The 12,797-nt window shown below is 41.9% G+C and overlaps 1 protein-coding gene across 1 annotated transcript; it reads left to right on the forward strand.

The window, feature by feature from the left end:
- Positions 1–2,115: 2,115 nt before the first annotated feature.
- CD28 (CD28 molecule) lies at positions 2,116–12,450 on the forward strand. Its single transcript, XM_010282149.1, has 4 exons — positions 2,116–2,229; positions 8,514–8,867; positions 9,145–9,263; positions 12,195–12,450. Exons 1-4 carry the CDS (start codon positions 2,175–2,177, stop codon positions 12,333–12,335), a joined length of 669 nt encoding a protein of 222 aa, XP_010280451.1. The 5' UTR covers positions 2,116–2,174; the 3' UTR covers positions 12,336–12,450.
- The last annotated feature ends 347 nt before the right edge of the window (positions 12,451–12,797 follow it).

A 12,797-nucleotide genomic window follows, 5' to 3' on the forward strand; every position in this document is an offset into this window, starting at 1 on the left:
AATCCTAGAAAACCAAGAAGTGCAGATGAGCCAAGAGCTATTTTTGGGGAAAAAAAAATGCCCTTCCTTACTCCAGGGATCAAAGAGGAAACCATTAGGCAAAACTAAAATCATGACTGAAAGACCAGAGGCTCTGGAAAAAGCAATACTGGTACCACTGTTCATCAGCACAGAGAGAAATGATACATCACAGCTTGGACTCTAAAGGCCACAGTGGATAATTTCTCTTCCCTCTCCTGTATTCCACCAGTCCAGTCCCTGTTTGCAATCAGTTCCTTGGTTTGTCCTCACCATGGCAGAGGCACACGGGGAGCAATAACGGATGGAAGGGAATAAATAGGTCCATGGCCACACTGAAAAGAGTGCACACTGTTCCCTCTTGGGTTTTGTTAGTGGTATTCCTAGAGTCTCTTCCCACACAACTGTTTCCAAAATCAGGTTTCCGTCTGAATGGTGCCCCTTTGCCTACATATGCCAGTGAAATGAATGGCAGTAGCTCGCTCTCTGCAATATACTCTGCTAATTTTGTGATGAGGGGAGAATGTACCCTCTGTGCATTTCCAGTCCGTACCCCAAATACAGAAAGGATCTGAGAGCCAGGATGCAGAAGCATGCAGCAGGATCGATAGACATCGTGTAGGCTCAGTTACCTGAGCCAGAAGATGTCACAACAGTGGTTTTTATCTCTGAGACAGGGCAGTTCAGCAAAAGGATACTGAATTTTGTAACTTTGTTGGGGGATTCTCACTTCAAGTTAAGATGAGACTATTGCTTCATTGATAACTGCAGGTACACTCATATGAGACAAAAAAAGTTTCAGGATATTTATCTAGAAACCACAAAGGTGGGCTAAGAAAGAGAGAATCTGACTTTTTTTCTCTTTTTTATTTTTTAAGTACAAGGAAATTCCAAAATTTTCAGTATTGCAGGCAATTTACACCAATTACAAAACAAAAGAATACTGTTAAAATTCCTAGACTGCAAATGGACATACCAGCTAAAGCTGCTCTTAGCTTGCGTACAAAATTTCTGATAAAACATGGCCTTAAGACCTCAGATACTAAGGGAAAAGGAAGAGCAGTTTGTGACTCCTCATCTTTTTCTACAGCAGACCAATTTTCTTGAAAGTCTTCCTGCTAAACACCTCCCCTTTTTTCTCAAATAAATCACAGATAATGACAGACATTGATACATATTTCTACTTTGGTGGACAAAAGTAAATAGTTAATAACCAGAGTTCCTCACAGTTATAAATGCCATTAACTGGCTCTCACAATCCTGCTGTTTTAAGGGGGTAGGTGATGTTGAGCTTGCAGGGCAAAGAGTGAGCATTTACCAGGTGAGTCGAAGAGTAAACTTTAAATAAGAAGTCCTGTAGCGAAGGCACTGATTGAGAAGTGTGCTTGCTGCTTGCTGCCTTTATTTAGATGTCAATTGGATTACAGTTGCGCTCATTTATAACTTGGGATATTTTTCAAAAAGGAAAGGTATACCAGATCACTGTTTCTTGCACAGTTTGTTCTGCATTTAGGTGGCAAGCAGATGCAGAAAAATGAAAACGAACAAACTTAGATCATCTACTGCCAAAATACGTCAGTGCTCCCAGGGGCTGGGAAGGCAGGCAGAAGCAAGCCAGTAGGCCAAGACAGGAATGTTTCTGCTTCTAGAAGTGAGGAGAGATGGAGCTTCCTGAGCACACAACTTCCTGAGGGGCCAGGTTTGGCCACCAGGAACTTGGAAACTGCTGTTCGCTTCTACCATGATGACAGCAACAGCGTACGTCTGTATGTTCTCTCGGTAAAGAAGCCATGTCGCATCTCTAGGGAAGAGCCCCAAACACAAGCACACATCTTGCAACACAGGGACGAGAGTCCCTATTTTGAAAGGCGGGCTTCCACTACCTTTTAGGCGTTACTGAGCTTTGCAGAGGCAACTTGCTAAGGCTAAAGGGATCAAACAAATTTAACTTCCTGTTCAAGCGTTCCCATTACTGCGGTTTAACTCAGCTGTGTATCATGTGCTGCGGAGGGAGGAGGAGAGAAGTTGTGTGAGCAACCGAGGGTGCAGCCTGGCCCCACGGGGAAGGAAGGCTGGGGCTGGTGGCACGGGGCCCTGGGAGACGTGACAGTACCTGGAGGGGGTGGGGACAAAGCGTCGGGCCCACCATCAGCACCATGCTGCTGGGGATCCTCGTGGTGCTCTGCTTCATCCCCACTGCCGATGTAACAGGTAACAACGCCCCCCATCTCGATTCTTTCCGCAGTTTTTCCTCTCTTTGCTCATCGGGAGGAGAAGATCTAGTATAGCTTTGAATTAATTTTGTACAAATTATTCTGTGTTTGGATGAAATGGGACAGAGCATGCTGCTAATACTGCACATGGATCAACTTGATATAACGAAGAGGCTGATCTTTTTCCTGCCACAGGTATCCCTCCAAGATAAGAGCCAAGAGGTTTCTTTTAATTTAACTTCTCTTTAGATGCATTTGGAAATTGCATGCATAGATAGAGGGGGGTCTATTTCACCTTCCCTATGGGCTTTAAAAATTTCGCCTTCTTTTGGGGAGTAGAGGGGCTGTGCAGACCTGGTGCCAAGGGCCTCTCTCGGGGCAGCCTCTCCACCACCTCCAAGTCTCCTGTGCAAAGCTCCGGGTCCTACCATGGCCTGGCTCGGTGTGATGGGCTGTAGAGCTGAGCCCACCCACATCCTCACAGAGCTAGCAAATAAAAGGACCAAAAACGGAGTTGCTTACTGTGCTCAAAGACGGGAGGATGGGAATTGCCAAGTCTCTGATCTTTGCATTGTTTAGTAGTTTATTAATACTTACTAGATATCTACCTTCTTTCTGAAAAGATCTTCAACACAAAAAATGTCTATTTGTGACTTTGAAATCCTGAGTCTTAGTGAATCTTTCTGAATCTTCAGTTGTTGTGGTTAAGGGTATTTTGTCTTGGTGTTGTCTTGCTGATGCAGTGTTTGTATGTTCAGAGTTAACACATCTTTCCAAGGGATACATCAAAATGTATCCCTTGCAAGGCAAGAGATGCTGGCTTTTGCTAGGATAATCTTGAGACAGACAATTTTTCAAACCGCTGGCCTGTGAACTGTTGTTACTGGGTCTTCTTCAAATATCAGTGTTTTGTATTTTACAGGGAAGTTACAGATAGGATCAAAAATCTAACATATAGAACATCTCTAAAGAGTTGCTTTTTTAATACGAGAGATGCAATCGAATCTATTTTTTCCTTATTTCTGACTTATTTTTCTATACTTCTTTTCCTCAGTGAAGGCATTGTAAGTTGCATGACACTGTGATCCACATTGCTTTAAGAGATCATAAACTTTTTCTTCCTTGTCCTTTTCCCATGTTCATAATGTTGCGTTTGCAGTATCATAATTATTTCCACAGCGGGCCCCCGGGTTGTCAGAGAAGACACTGATTCCAGGAGGGGATAAGTATCACCAGTGGGTTAGCAGTTTTAAAAAACATTTCCATGAGGTGTGAACAGCTTTTAAGCAACTGTTTTGAATTGCAACAAAATAAAATATAGTATGTGGTTATCAGAGACAGGGGTTTTGCCATGACTCTATAGACATTTATACACTTGCTGCGCATAAAGAACTTGAGTTTCTCCAATAACTTCACTGAGACTGTTCAACTGCTTAAAGAGAAGCACATGAGGTCACTTGCTTCTCAGGGCTCTCATCTTTTTCCCCTGTCTTTTCTCCACCTCTTCATTTTGATTGAGATGATTGATCCTTAGTACATGGAAAACATTAAGGCAGGTCAAAACCCTGCAGGACTTCCTCAAGCCGCAAAGCCTTAGGTTTTTTATTTTGGGGAAGACAACAGAATTTGTCCTGTTCTGCTGTTGTTAGACCGTACCAGTGAGTACTGCAGGTTGCATTTGGATCATGGAAAGGGACTTAGAAGATCAGCTTGTTCATTCCTCTTTTGCAGAAACACCAACGTTTACAAAGTTTGTCTTCCCCACCTTCTTGTTGGCTAAATAATTACCTTGCTATGGTCTGTCTGAGGGGCAGCTAGATCAAGTTGCCTGTCCTATGTATTTTGTGAAATAAATAATATAAGCAGGTTCCCACTGCAGTGTACCACAAATGACCTCATCTTTTTACCACCCGCAGAACTTTCTGGCTTACGGTCTCTGGGTGTTGAACGCACTAAGGTTACCAGAGTGCAGAAGATGTATGAGGCAAGATTAGCCGAGATTAGGATGACATCAACAAATTCTTGTTTAAAAAAAATAAATCACAAACTGACAAGAAACCCCCCCGTGCTCACACTGGGGTTGATTAAAGCAAGAGCGTCACCGGGGCTTTATGTAGTACTATGCTTCCTGCAGTCCTCGCACCAAAGTAGGAAAGATTAGCAGAAAGCAAGTCTGTAACGGCTAGAAGGCACAGATCCGTCCAGCTGCACATTATACACACAGCTGGGTGACCTAAATCCAAAGTAAAAGAGGAAGACCCTTGTACCTGTGAAAGAAGAGTAAAGGTAATTGAACAACAGACCAGCAGCCCCGAGAATGAAATAGCTTTGTGTATAACGTAGCTGTGTTTCTTTCTGCTTGTGGATTAAATAAACTCCTTTCAGGTTTTCCCCTATCCCCCCAGGGAGTTAAGTGGGACACTACCGTGCTTATAGAAATCCCAACTTATCCCAGATTCCTTGCTCTGGCAAATAGCTCTTTGAAGTCAACTGGCATGGAAAAGACAAAATATTTTTAGCAGAATATTTTTTCCAAGAGCTGATGATGATTCATGGAAAGTTCTGGAAAAAAAAAAAAGACCCTCAAAATAGTTATTTTCCGTACTTTGTCATCTCTATTTCACTTTCTTGGCAAATAAGAAAGAAAGAAAAAAAACATCAATGATGTTTTGCTTGCATCAGGGGTCCATGATTAGAGAGTCAGTATTTTACACATATTATAGATGGATGGCATTTTTTTTCATGATGCAAAAACCCCTCACATGTCATTATAACAAATGTCTAGCCCAACAAATAAGGTATAAAAAAAGCTTAAGAAACATTTAGAGATCATACACACCATTGCATATAAATCCTAAGATCCTGAGAAAGCTTGCAGCCTGTGCACACTGACTTAAATGACTTTACATTTTTAGATTTCACAGCTTTTTGAAACTGTAGACAATAATTTTCGTAACTGCCATTTTCTTGGCTGGGTAAGGCCAAGATATAGATATTTATGACTATGCAGCATGACTGAACACAGCTCTGGAAATGGCAATCATAACCCTATTTAGGGGAAAGCATACACTAATGGAAACACATACTAAATGTTTCAGAGTTTCACCATTTTAATAAACCCAAAGCGACACTTACGAGAAAAACTGTCTCTGTGAAGGCAAAAGCAGCCTCAGCTCATGTTTGCTCAGAATGGTCCAGATCCTACTACAAATATATTATCAAATCCTATTCAGATCACAAGTGAAGTAAGTGATGTTTTCCCTTACTCTGTTTTCCCTGTGAAACTAATACATTTTTTGGCATGAATGACTTTCTTCAATTAAAAAAACATCCAAGCCCGGAGGAGAAGGATGACAGCAGGGCCCGTCTGACACGCCTGTGGGGTAAGCCTGCCTTGCCCCTGCTGGCACTGCAGCCCAACCAATTCACGTGGTCCTAGTTAGTTCCTATAAATGAAAAACAAAAGATCTCCCTTAATCAATTTAGATTTGAACTAGTAGAGCCTCTTTGTGAAAATGGATTTGGGTGCTTATCTTAAACGATGTAGGAGCAGTCTTCGTTTAATGATCCACAGGTAAACCTTTTTCCCACTGCTCAGCCATCCTGCATCCCAACATCAGCAGCATGGGGCTGGGTTATCAACACGCAGCCTGCATGGCAAGGCAAACAGACCAGACCATAAATTCAAGATGTGGAAGTAAGTTGAAGGAACTTATATTTTTAGGCGGGGTATCAAAAGAGACTGGTCGCCACTTAGCACAATATCATGGCAAGGACATAAATAGCCCAAAGCTGTGGTTAAATAGCGGAGCTCAAAGGCATGAAGCTACATACTAAACATCAGGAATCCAGATCATCTGACAACAGCAAAAGGTTGGGGGTAAGTCACTGGGGTCTGCAGGTGGGCCTAAATAACATTAGGAGGTGGTCCCTCAGTGATGAGATTTTCAGTGTTCTTTGTGTTTCCTCTGGCCATAGCAAAAAATCTGGCCAGGCTAAGCAATAAACATCTCTTAGTTTTCTGTACGTACTTGCAGTGAAAAACAGACACGCATTTTTCCGAAGTGTAATGTTTCTGCAAGTGTCTGTTATGGGATGCCTATTTTGGTTGTAAACTCTGAGACAGAAAAGGTCTCTTCTGAAGGTGTGTTCAGTCCCTGTGACAATCAGGGTTGTAGTGGTGGGCACTACTGCAGTGCAAATCAGAAGGATAACTCTGTCTCAAGTGAGATGTGTAGAATTCTGCTGTGCTAAAGGTAGAACAATTCTACCACAGACTTCCACATTGCCACTTAGGCCAAAGATCAATTTTCTGGACAACAAAAATAAGATCAAATATCTTGTTTTTAAGGGGTGGAATCCAAACCCCACCCCTTACTAGAATACCTTATAAGTCTATGCAAGAGCTTTTGTCGGAAAATGCTGATTCGATGAAACTGAAATGTTTTGCTGAAATGTCTTCATTTCGATGAAAACTTACCACAGGCAGCACCTCAAGTAGAAACTTGCCTTGTCTGTTATTAACCTGCTGCTCAGTTCCAGGATTCTAAGATCTGTGCCTCTTTCTGCTGAAAAGCCTGGAAGTGTTCATCCTTCATAAAAAAAAAGTTTCACAGTGTTTGTGTTCCCTGCAAACATGGGATTTCAGAGCTGTGAGGAGCTCTGCTTCACCCCCATGCTAATGATGTTGAACAGAGAGACATGAGGAGGGTGGACTACAATCTTTCTTTGCTAAAGACGAGGCAGTAGGGCATTCCCTGTCTCATGTCTTCCTGCTCTCATGAGAAGAAAGGGCTAGTAAACAAGACTTTCAGTGAGAAAATTAACAACTTCAGCAGTTTCATGGGTTGGGCTGGTAACTGGAGAACTTGTTAGCTGTGGGTTGTTTTTACTGCCCACACCCTACCACTGGTCCTGGCCATCTCACACATGTCTTTGCAGTTACTTTACTCCCTGGATCACGTTCGGCCCAAAGGAGTATCCTAAACAAGAGATTGGGGTACTCCATCTTCTTGTGCAGGTGTGAACATGCTAAATGTAGCCATTTGGTCCTAAATACTGTTAAACACAGTGAAATACTTATTTTCTGGGCATTCTGGATCTGGCCTCCTTCCAACTCCATTTCCCTTACTAGTCTTTCTTAAGTCTCATCAGATGGATTAAGTAGAAAGAATATAGGTTTTGCAGCAGATTTTGAGGACAAGAGACACAATTGTCATTCTCACAACCACAGCAATTCTCAGGGATCTATAAAAAGCTACTAAGACCTCATATGACTTGAGCTTGCATGAAGACTTACGCAGTCGTATACACACACAAAAGGGCTGTCCTTAGTTCTGCCACGTTCCTAGCTTAAAAGACAAAACTCCCTTCCTCTTACATAGGGGCCATCATTTGAAAAGTAGGTCCTCATTTGTATAGGATGATTTTTCTTGGAAGAAGTTGTCTTTCTGCATAGTCCTTGCAGTGTTTCATTGTTTGGCAGATGGTAGCACAGAGGTCTAGATGTCAGAAAATATTTCCTGTTTATATATCAGTCTGGTCAATTCAAATTTAATTACACCTTCATGTGACATGTATTTTTGCAGGCCATTCAAGTGCTAAGTGCCAGTGCAGGGTCAAATTAATCAGCTCCTGAGACATTTGAGAGATGAAGAATCTACTCCAGCTGCTAGCTAGAGAAATTACTTATTTTACATTAAAATGATAGCAGTTTATGCTTTTAGTGCTCATCGTCCAAGGTCCAAACCCTTGAAATGGTTCAGCAAATTCCACCTGCAAAGTCTTCAAGTCTGTCCTTGGATTAAAAAGCAAATGTATAAATAATACTCTCTTATCTGACTGCTAAACTAAGCATTTAATTCACAATATTTTCCCTCCATAATGTCCCCTGGGATTCTGCTTGCTAAGGAAAGGAAGGACTAAGGTGGCCTTATATATACACACATGCACACATACGCAGAGTAGCCTTCTGAGCCCTGACATTAAATCTTAATCAGATGGGCCACTTTCTGTACTGGTGTTCTGACTCTGAAGAAAAACACTCTTGACCTCACAGTCTCCCCTAGTGACTATGTAATTATTTATATAGAGGGGGATTGCTGCAACAGGAGCTCCTGTGAGAAACTGCTTCTGCAGCCTGGTGGTTATGTACTCCCTAGCAGGGAGTGTCAGCAGGGGACAGGAGATACGGAGAAGACTTGCATGGGAGGATGTGTGGTTCTGGAGTCTCATACTGTATTTTAAACAACTGTTTTTCTCACTTTCTCCCCTCCCTTCCAGAAAACAAGATTTTAGTGGCTCAGAGTCCTTTGCTCACTGTAGCTAACAAAACTGCAACTCTAGTCTGCAACTACACATACAATGGAACGGGGAAGGAATTTCGAGCTTCGCTGCACAAAGGAACAGACAGCGCAGTTGAAGTTTGCTTTATTTCATGGAACATGACCAAAATTAGCAGTAGTTCAAATAAAGAATTTAACTGCCAGGGGATTCATGATAAAGACAAAGTCATCTTCAATCTTTGGAATATGAGTGCCAGCCAAACTGACATCTACTTCTGCAAAATTGAGGCCATGTATCCACCCCCATATGTCTACAATGAGAAGAGCAATGGGACTGTCATTCACGTGAAAGGTAAGCTGGGAAATCTCAATAGGCCAGTATCCTCCCTGTACACACTCCCTACATGATGGCTTGAGGCAGTTTGTTTCCTTAAAAAAAAAAAAAAAAAAAAAAAAGTAAGGAATGTTTCAGTTAAATTGGAATTGCTATTCCTGCTCCTGATGTCCTGAAGAAGACATCTTAAAATGATGATGAATACAAATTGTGCATTGGAACAAGGAGTAAATAAACAGAGATTGAGGTTTTTGCTTTCAGGTACTTAAAGTTTTCTTTGTTCTTTTCCTTAAAGACACACCCATCCAGACACAAGAGCCTCAGTCTGCAATTTCTTTGTGGATAATGGTGGCAGTGACTGGAGTTCTCACTTTCTACAGTATGCTAATAACTGCAGTTTTTATTAACCACTGGGTAAGAAACTACTATTTTCCTTTGCTCTATACGCTCTTTGTCCCTGCTTCACTTCTCAGGCTATACTTGCCATGTTTACCACAAACTCATGTTTATCACTGATACCCCTCTCTTCAGGATCACAGTGCTCCTTCACCCCAGCTATATTTGCACACCCATGCTATGTCCCAAAAGAACTGAAACACCACATTCTCTCTAGGTCAGCAGTCAGGCCTCTGCAGTAGAGTCCTAAAGTAAATAGTAATGCCGTAGCGTTGGCAGTGCCCTGCACACCAGCAATACTGGGACACTGTTTCTAGCTCTTCCAATTGTCCCTGTCAGGGAAACCTAGCCCTACAAGCATTCCTGGCAAAACCCTGTGAGACTGTACTGACAGAGGAGCTCAACTGACAGTAAAACAATCTTTAGGGATCCCTCAGTTGGCCCAAGAACATCTGCACTGATGTCTTGTGCCTATCCAGCAATTCTCTTGAGTACCTACTATTTCTGGCAGGTTGACTGCAAGGGAATAGGAGCACTAGGATCTCAGTGGTCCCTCATCTGCCTCTATACATTAACCCTAAGAAAGCCAAGACAGTCTTTCAGCTCATTATTTTCACTTTCTAATCTCTCTGGAGAGTTGGCTGGCCCAGGTCACATTCAGTTCTGCCTGCTGGAGTGAAGGGGGAGTGAGGCGTGATGTAGAAGCAGCAGATGGACATCTTGCTAGACAAGTCTTAGGACTGTGATCTCCCAGAGCTGATTTATACTACTTACTCCATGTGGGAAAGACTTGAACAATGACTAGAGAGAGTTCTGTTCCTTGAACTCTGTCTTTCCCCTGTATCTTTGTTGTTGAATAGTGATTTTCAACATACTATGAGGTAGTCTGTATAAAGGACCCAGAGTGCCTGACAGGTTAAATGTTGCATGTATACAGAAAATCACTCTCACTGCTAGCTGAAGCTTGAGATCTATTAAGTTTCACAAAAATACACTTGCTCAATATACATCTATTTCTAACGGAAAACAGACAAATGGGGCATTGCCATAGGAAAATGCAAAGGCAGGTTAAGTGGTCCTTCTTTGTGTCTTATTTTAGAGGTTGCCTCTTAGGAGAGCTGAGAGGAATACAGCAAACAGCTGCTGGTGTTACAGTGCTGTGCCCTGATGAGATACTGTAGCTCCAAATCCATCATTTACAATCTGAACCATTTTCTCTTTGCTATATTTGTTTGGTATCTAGCGGCTACACTCTTTGCTACTAAAATGTCTGCTCCCAGCAAGAGCGATAAGGCTGCATTGCAATGTATGCTGTTTGCTGCATCAGTTTTTACCTGCTGTTATCACTGCTGGTGGTATTCTCCTGATAATATGTGCTTTGAGTGTGTATTTAGAGTGTGGCTGAATGTAAATACAGCTGCCTAGAAGACATTGCGAATTGTAAAAAAATGTCCTAAAGTATGATACTTGACAGCCATGGCAAGCCTGTTTCACCTGCGTTCCTGAAAGCATACTGTTCTGCCTTCCCTAGAGGAAAACTACTTTCCTCTCCCAAAGTAGCAGTCTTTGATCCTGGAACAGTCCAGCACTCATTCATGCTAGCAAAATGTCCTTCTCCCATGCAAAATTGCCTCTAAGGTGAATTAAAAATCCTGTATTATATATACACATTATATATATGAACACATACAGGTAAAGCTTTTGTGTCTAATGATTTACATGCATTGACTGTATTGCATGGCTTAAGCATGCAATGTAACTTACATTCACCACCTTGCACATATATAACATTAATATAAAAAAGCTTAAAATGTTTCATAGTAACCGCCCCGCTCTGCATGTACAGCATAATTCAGCCATCAGATTTTCTAGTGCAAACCTCCTCCAGTTCCACAGCTTCACAAGTATATTGCAGCATATGCAAATATTTACATACATAGGAAGGAAATTTCAGTAAAAAAGAGATTGCAAAAGAAGGTATGATCAGTAGTAAGAAAAAAGCATGGAAGCACTTTACCTCGCCCCTGATCGATAAAGCCTTAAGCTACACAAAACCACCAACCTTAGGCACAGCCTGCAGCAGTCAGAGGTTCAAATGCTGCTGTAGCCACAAACTTCCTCTGTGACTATAGGCAAATTATTTCACCTGTCTTCTGCTATTCTTATTTCTGAAAGAGGCGATGCCTCCCTTGTCTCACAGGGGCATTATAAGGCAGGAATTCAACAGTGGAAATGAGATTTTTGAGGCCCAGAGAGTGAGACAGATAAAAGATTAACATCAGCTCTGATTCTTTTGTCCCTTCAAGGAAGGCTTAAAACAACATATACATTGTGTGTTCCTTCTGTAAATGGTAGGCAAACCAAATACACATAGCCTTAGCTGATTTTTCCTGCTCTTATTCTGCTTGAGTTAAGCTAATTTCTTTTTTCATCCCAATAAATGAGGTCAGCCTTCACTGCTCAGACTGTATTGTTTGTGCTGAGTCATTCCACGGCTGAGAATTGATGGTGAGAGGCATCAGTTTGTATCCTTGGTTTGCAGCATTCTTTTACCTGGAGAGCTAACACTGTAAATCTCTCAGCAGATAAGCTGGAGACTTACATTCAGGTTGGGCAAATTCCATAGATTATTTTATGAGAACATGTGTTCTAATTCTTCTGTAAATGTATTTAAACCTGAGGCTGTCTTATAAATATGCCTGCTTCCCTGAACCAGGACCTAGGGACGGAACTGTCAGCAGTTAGTATGAGAGTTGGGTGAGACAATTTGTTAATTCAAAGAAGAAAAAATTAATCAAATCCATTATTAACTTTTCTCAGGTCTCATTAACAGTCAAAACCCCTCTGCTCAAAGGATCCCTGTTCTTCCTCTTCCTCTCCCTTTTCGAAAGTTCACCCCAGGCGGGACAGACTAATTGCAGAAATGTTTTCACACTTCTCCCTCCACAGCAAAAATCCAAAAAGAATATGTACCATCAGAGTGACTACATGAACATGACTCCCCGGCACCCACCATACCAGAAGAACAAGGGTTACCCATCCTATGCGCCAACACGAGACTACACTGCGTATCGGTCCTGGCAGCCGTGATACCCACCAGCTGACCCACCAGTAGCCTTGTGTGCTTCTAGGCAGTCACTTGCTCTTGGACATGGAAGGACAGCCTCTCATTTTCTCATCACATTTGTTGTTATTGATCATGGATACCTACACCATAGCAAGTACTGGCTAAATTTTGATATTATACTAAAAGAAAAAACAAACAAACAGACATAAAAGGGGGGGATCAGGGAAGTAAGAAAGGATTGTTCTCCACGGTGGCTGAAAATGAGATACAACTGGTGTTTAATGTTGTCAGTGGGCAAGACAGAAAGATGGCATCAGACCTCAGAGCTGGTCTCCTCCTAACACTTGTGGTTTTGCTTGACTGTTGGGAGAACCGTAACTTCCGACCTTTCCCAATAATTGCTGCCTTAAATTTAACCCTTAATTTTGTTTCCTATATGTCTAATCCTCAGAAATCCTTGTTGCTGTTAAATATGGCAAAATGTA

This window comes from Phaethon lepturus, unplaced genomic scaffold, assembly GCF_000687285.1.
Source record: "Phaethon lepturus isolate BGI_N335 unplaced genomic scaffold, ASM68728v1 scaffold43672, whole genome shotgun sequence".
NCBI classification, from domain to species: Eukaryota; Metazoa; Chordata; class Aves; order Phaethontiformes; family Phaethontidae; genus Phaethon; species Phaethon lepturus.

Bases quoted from the DNA above. Each gene is read 5' to 3' on its own strand.
- CD28 (XM_010282149.1), top strand. From the start codon at position 2,175: ATGCTGCTGGGGATCCTCGTGGTGCTCTGCTTCATCCCCACTGCCGAT. The intron at 2,230-8,513 runs GTAACAACGCCC...CCTCCCTTCCAG, and splicing joins CCCCACTGCCGATGTAACAG to AAAACAAGATTTTAGTGGCT. The intron at 9,264-12,194 runs GTAAGAAACTAC...CTCCCTCCACAG, and splicing joins CAGTTTTTATTAACCACTGG to CAAAAATCCAAAAAGAATAT.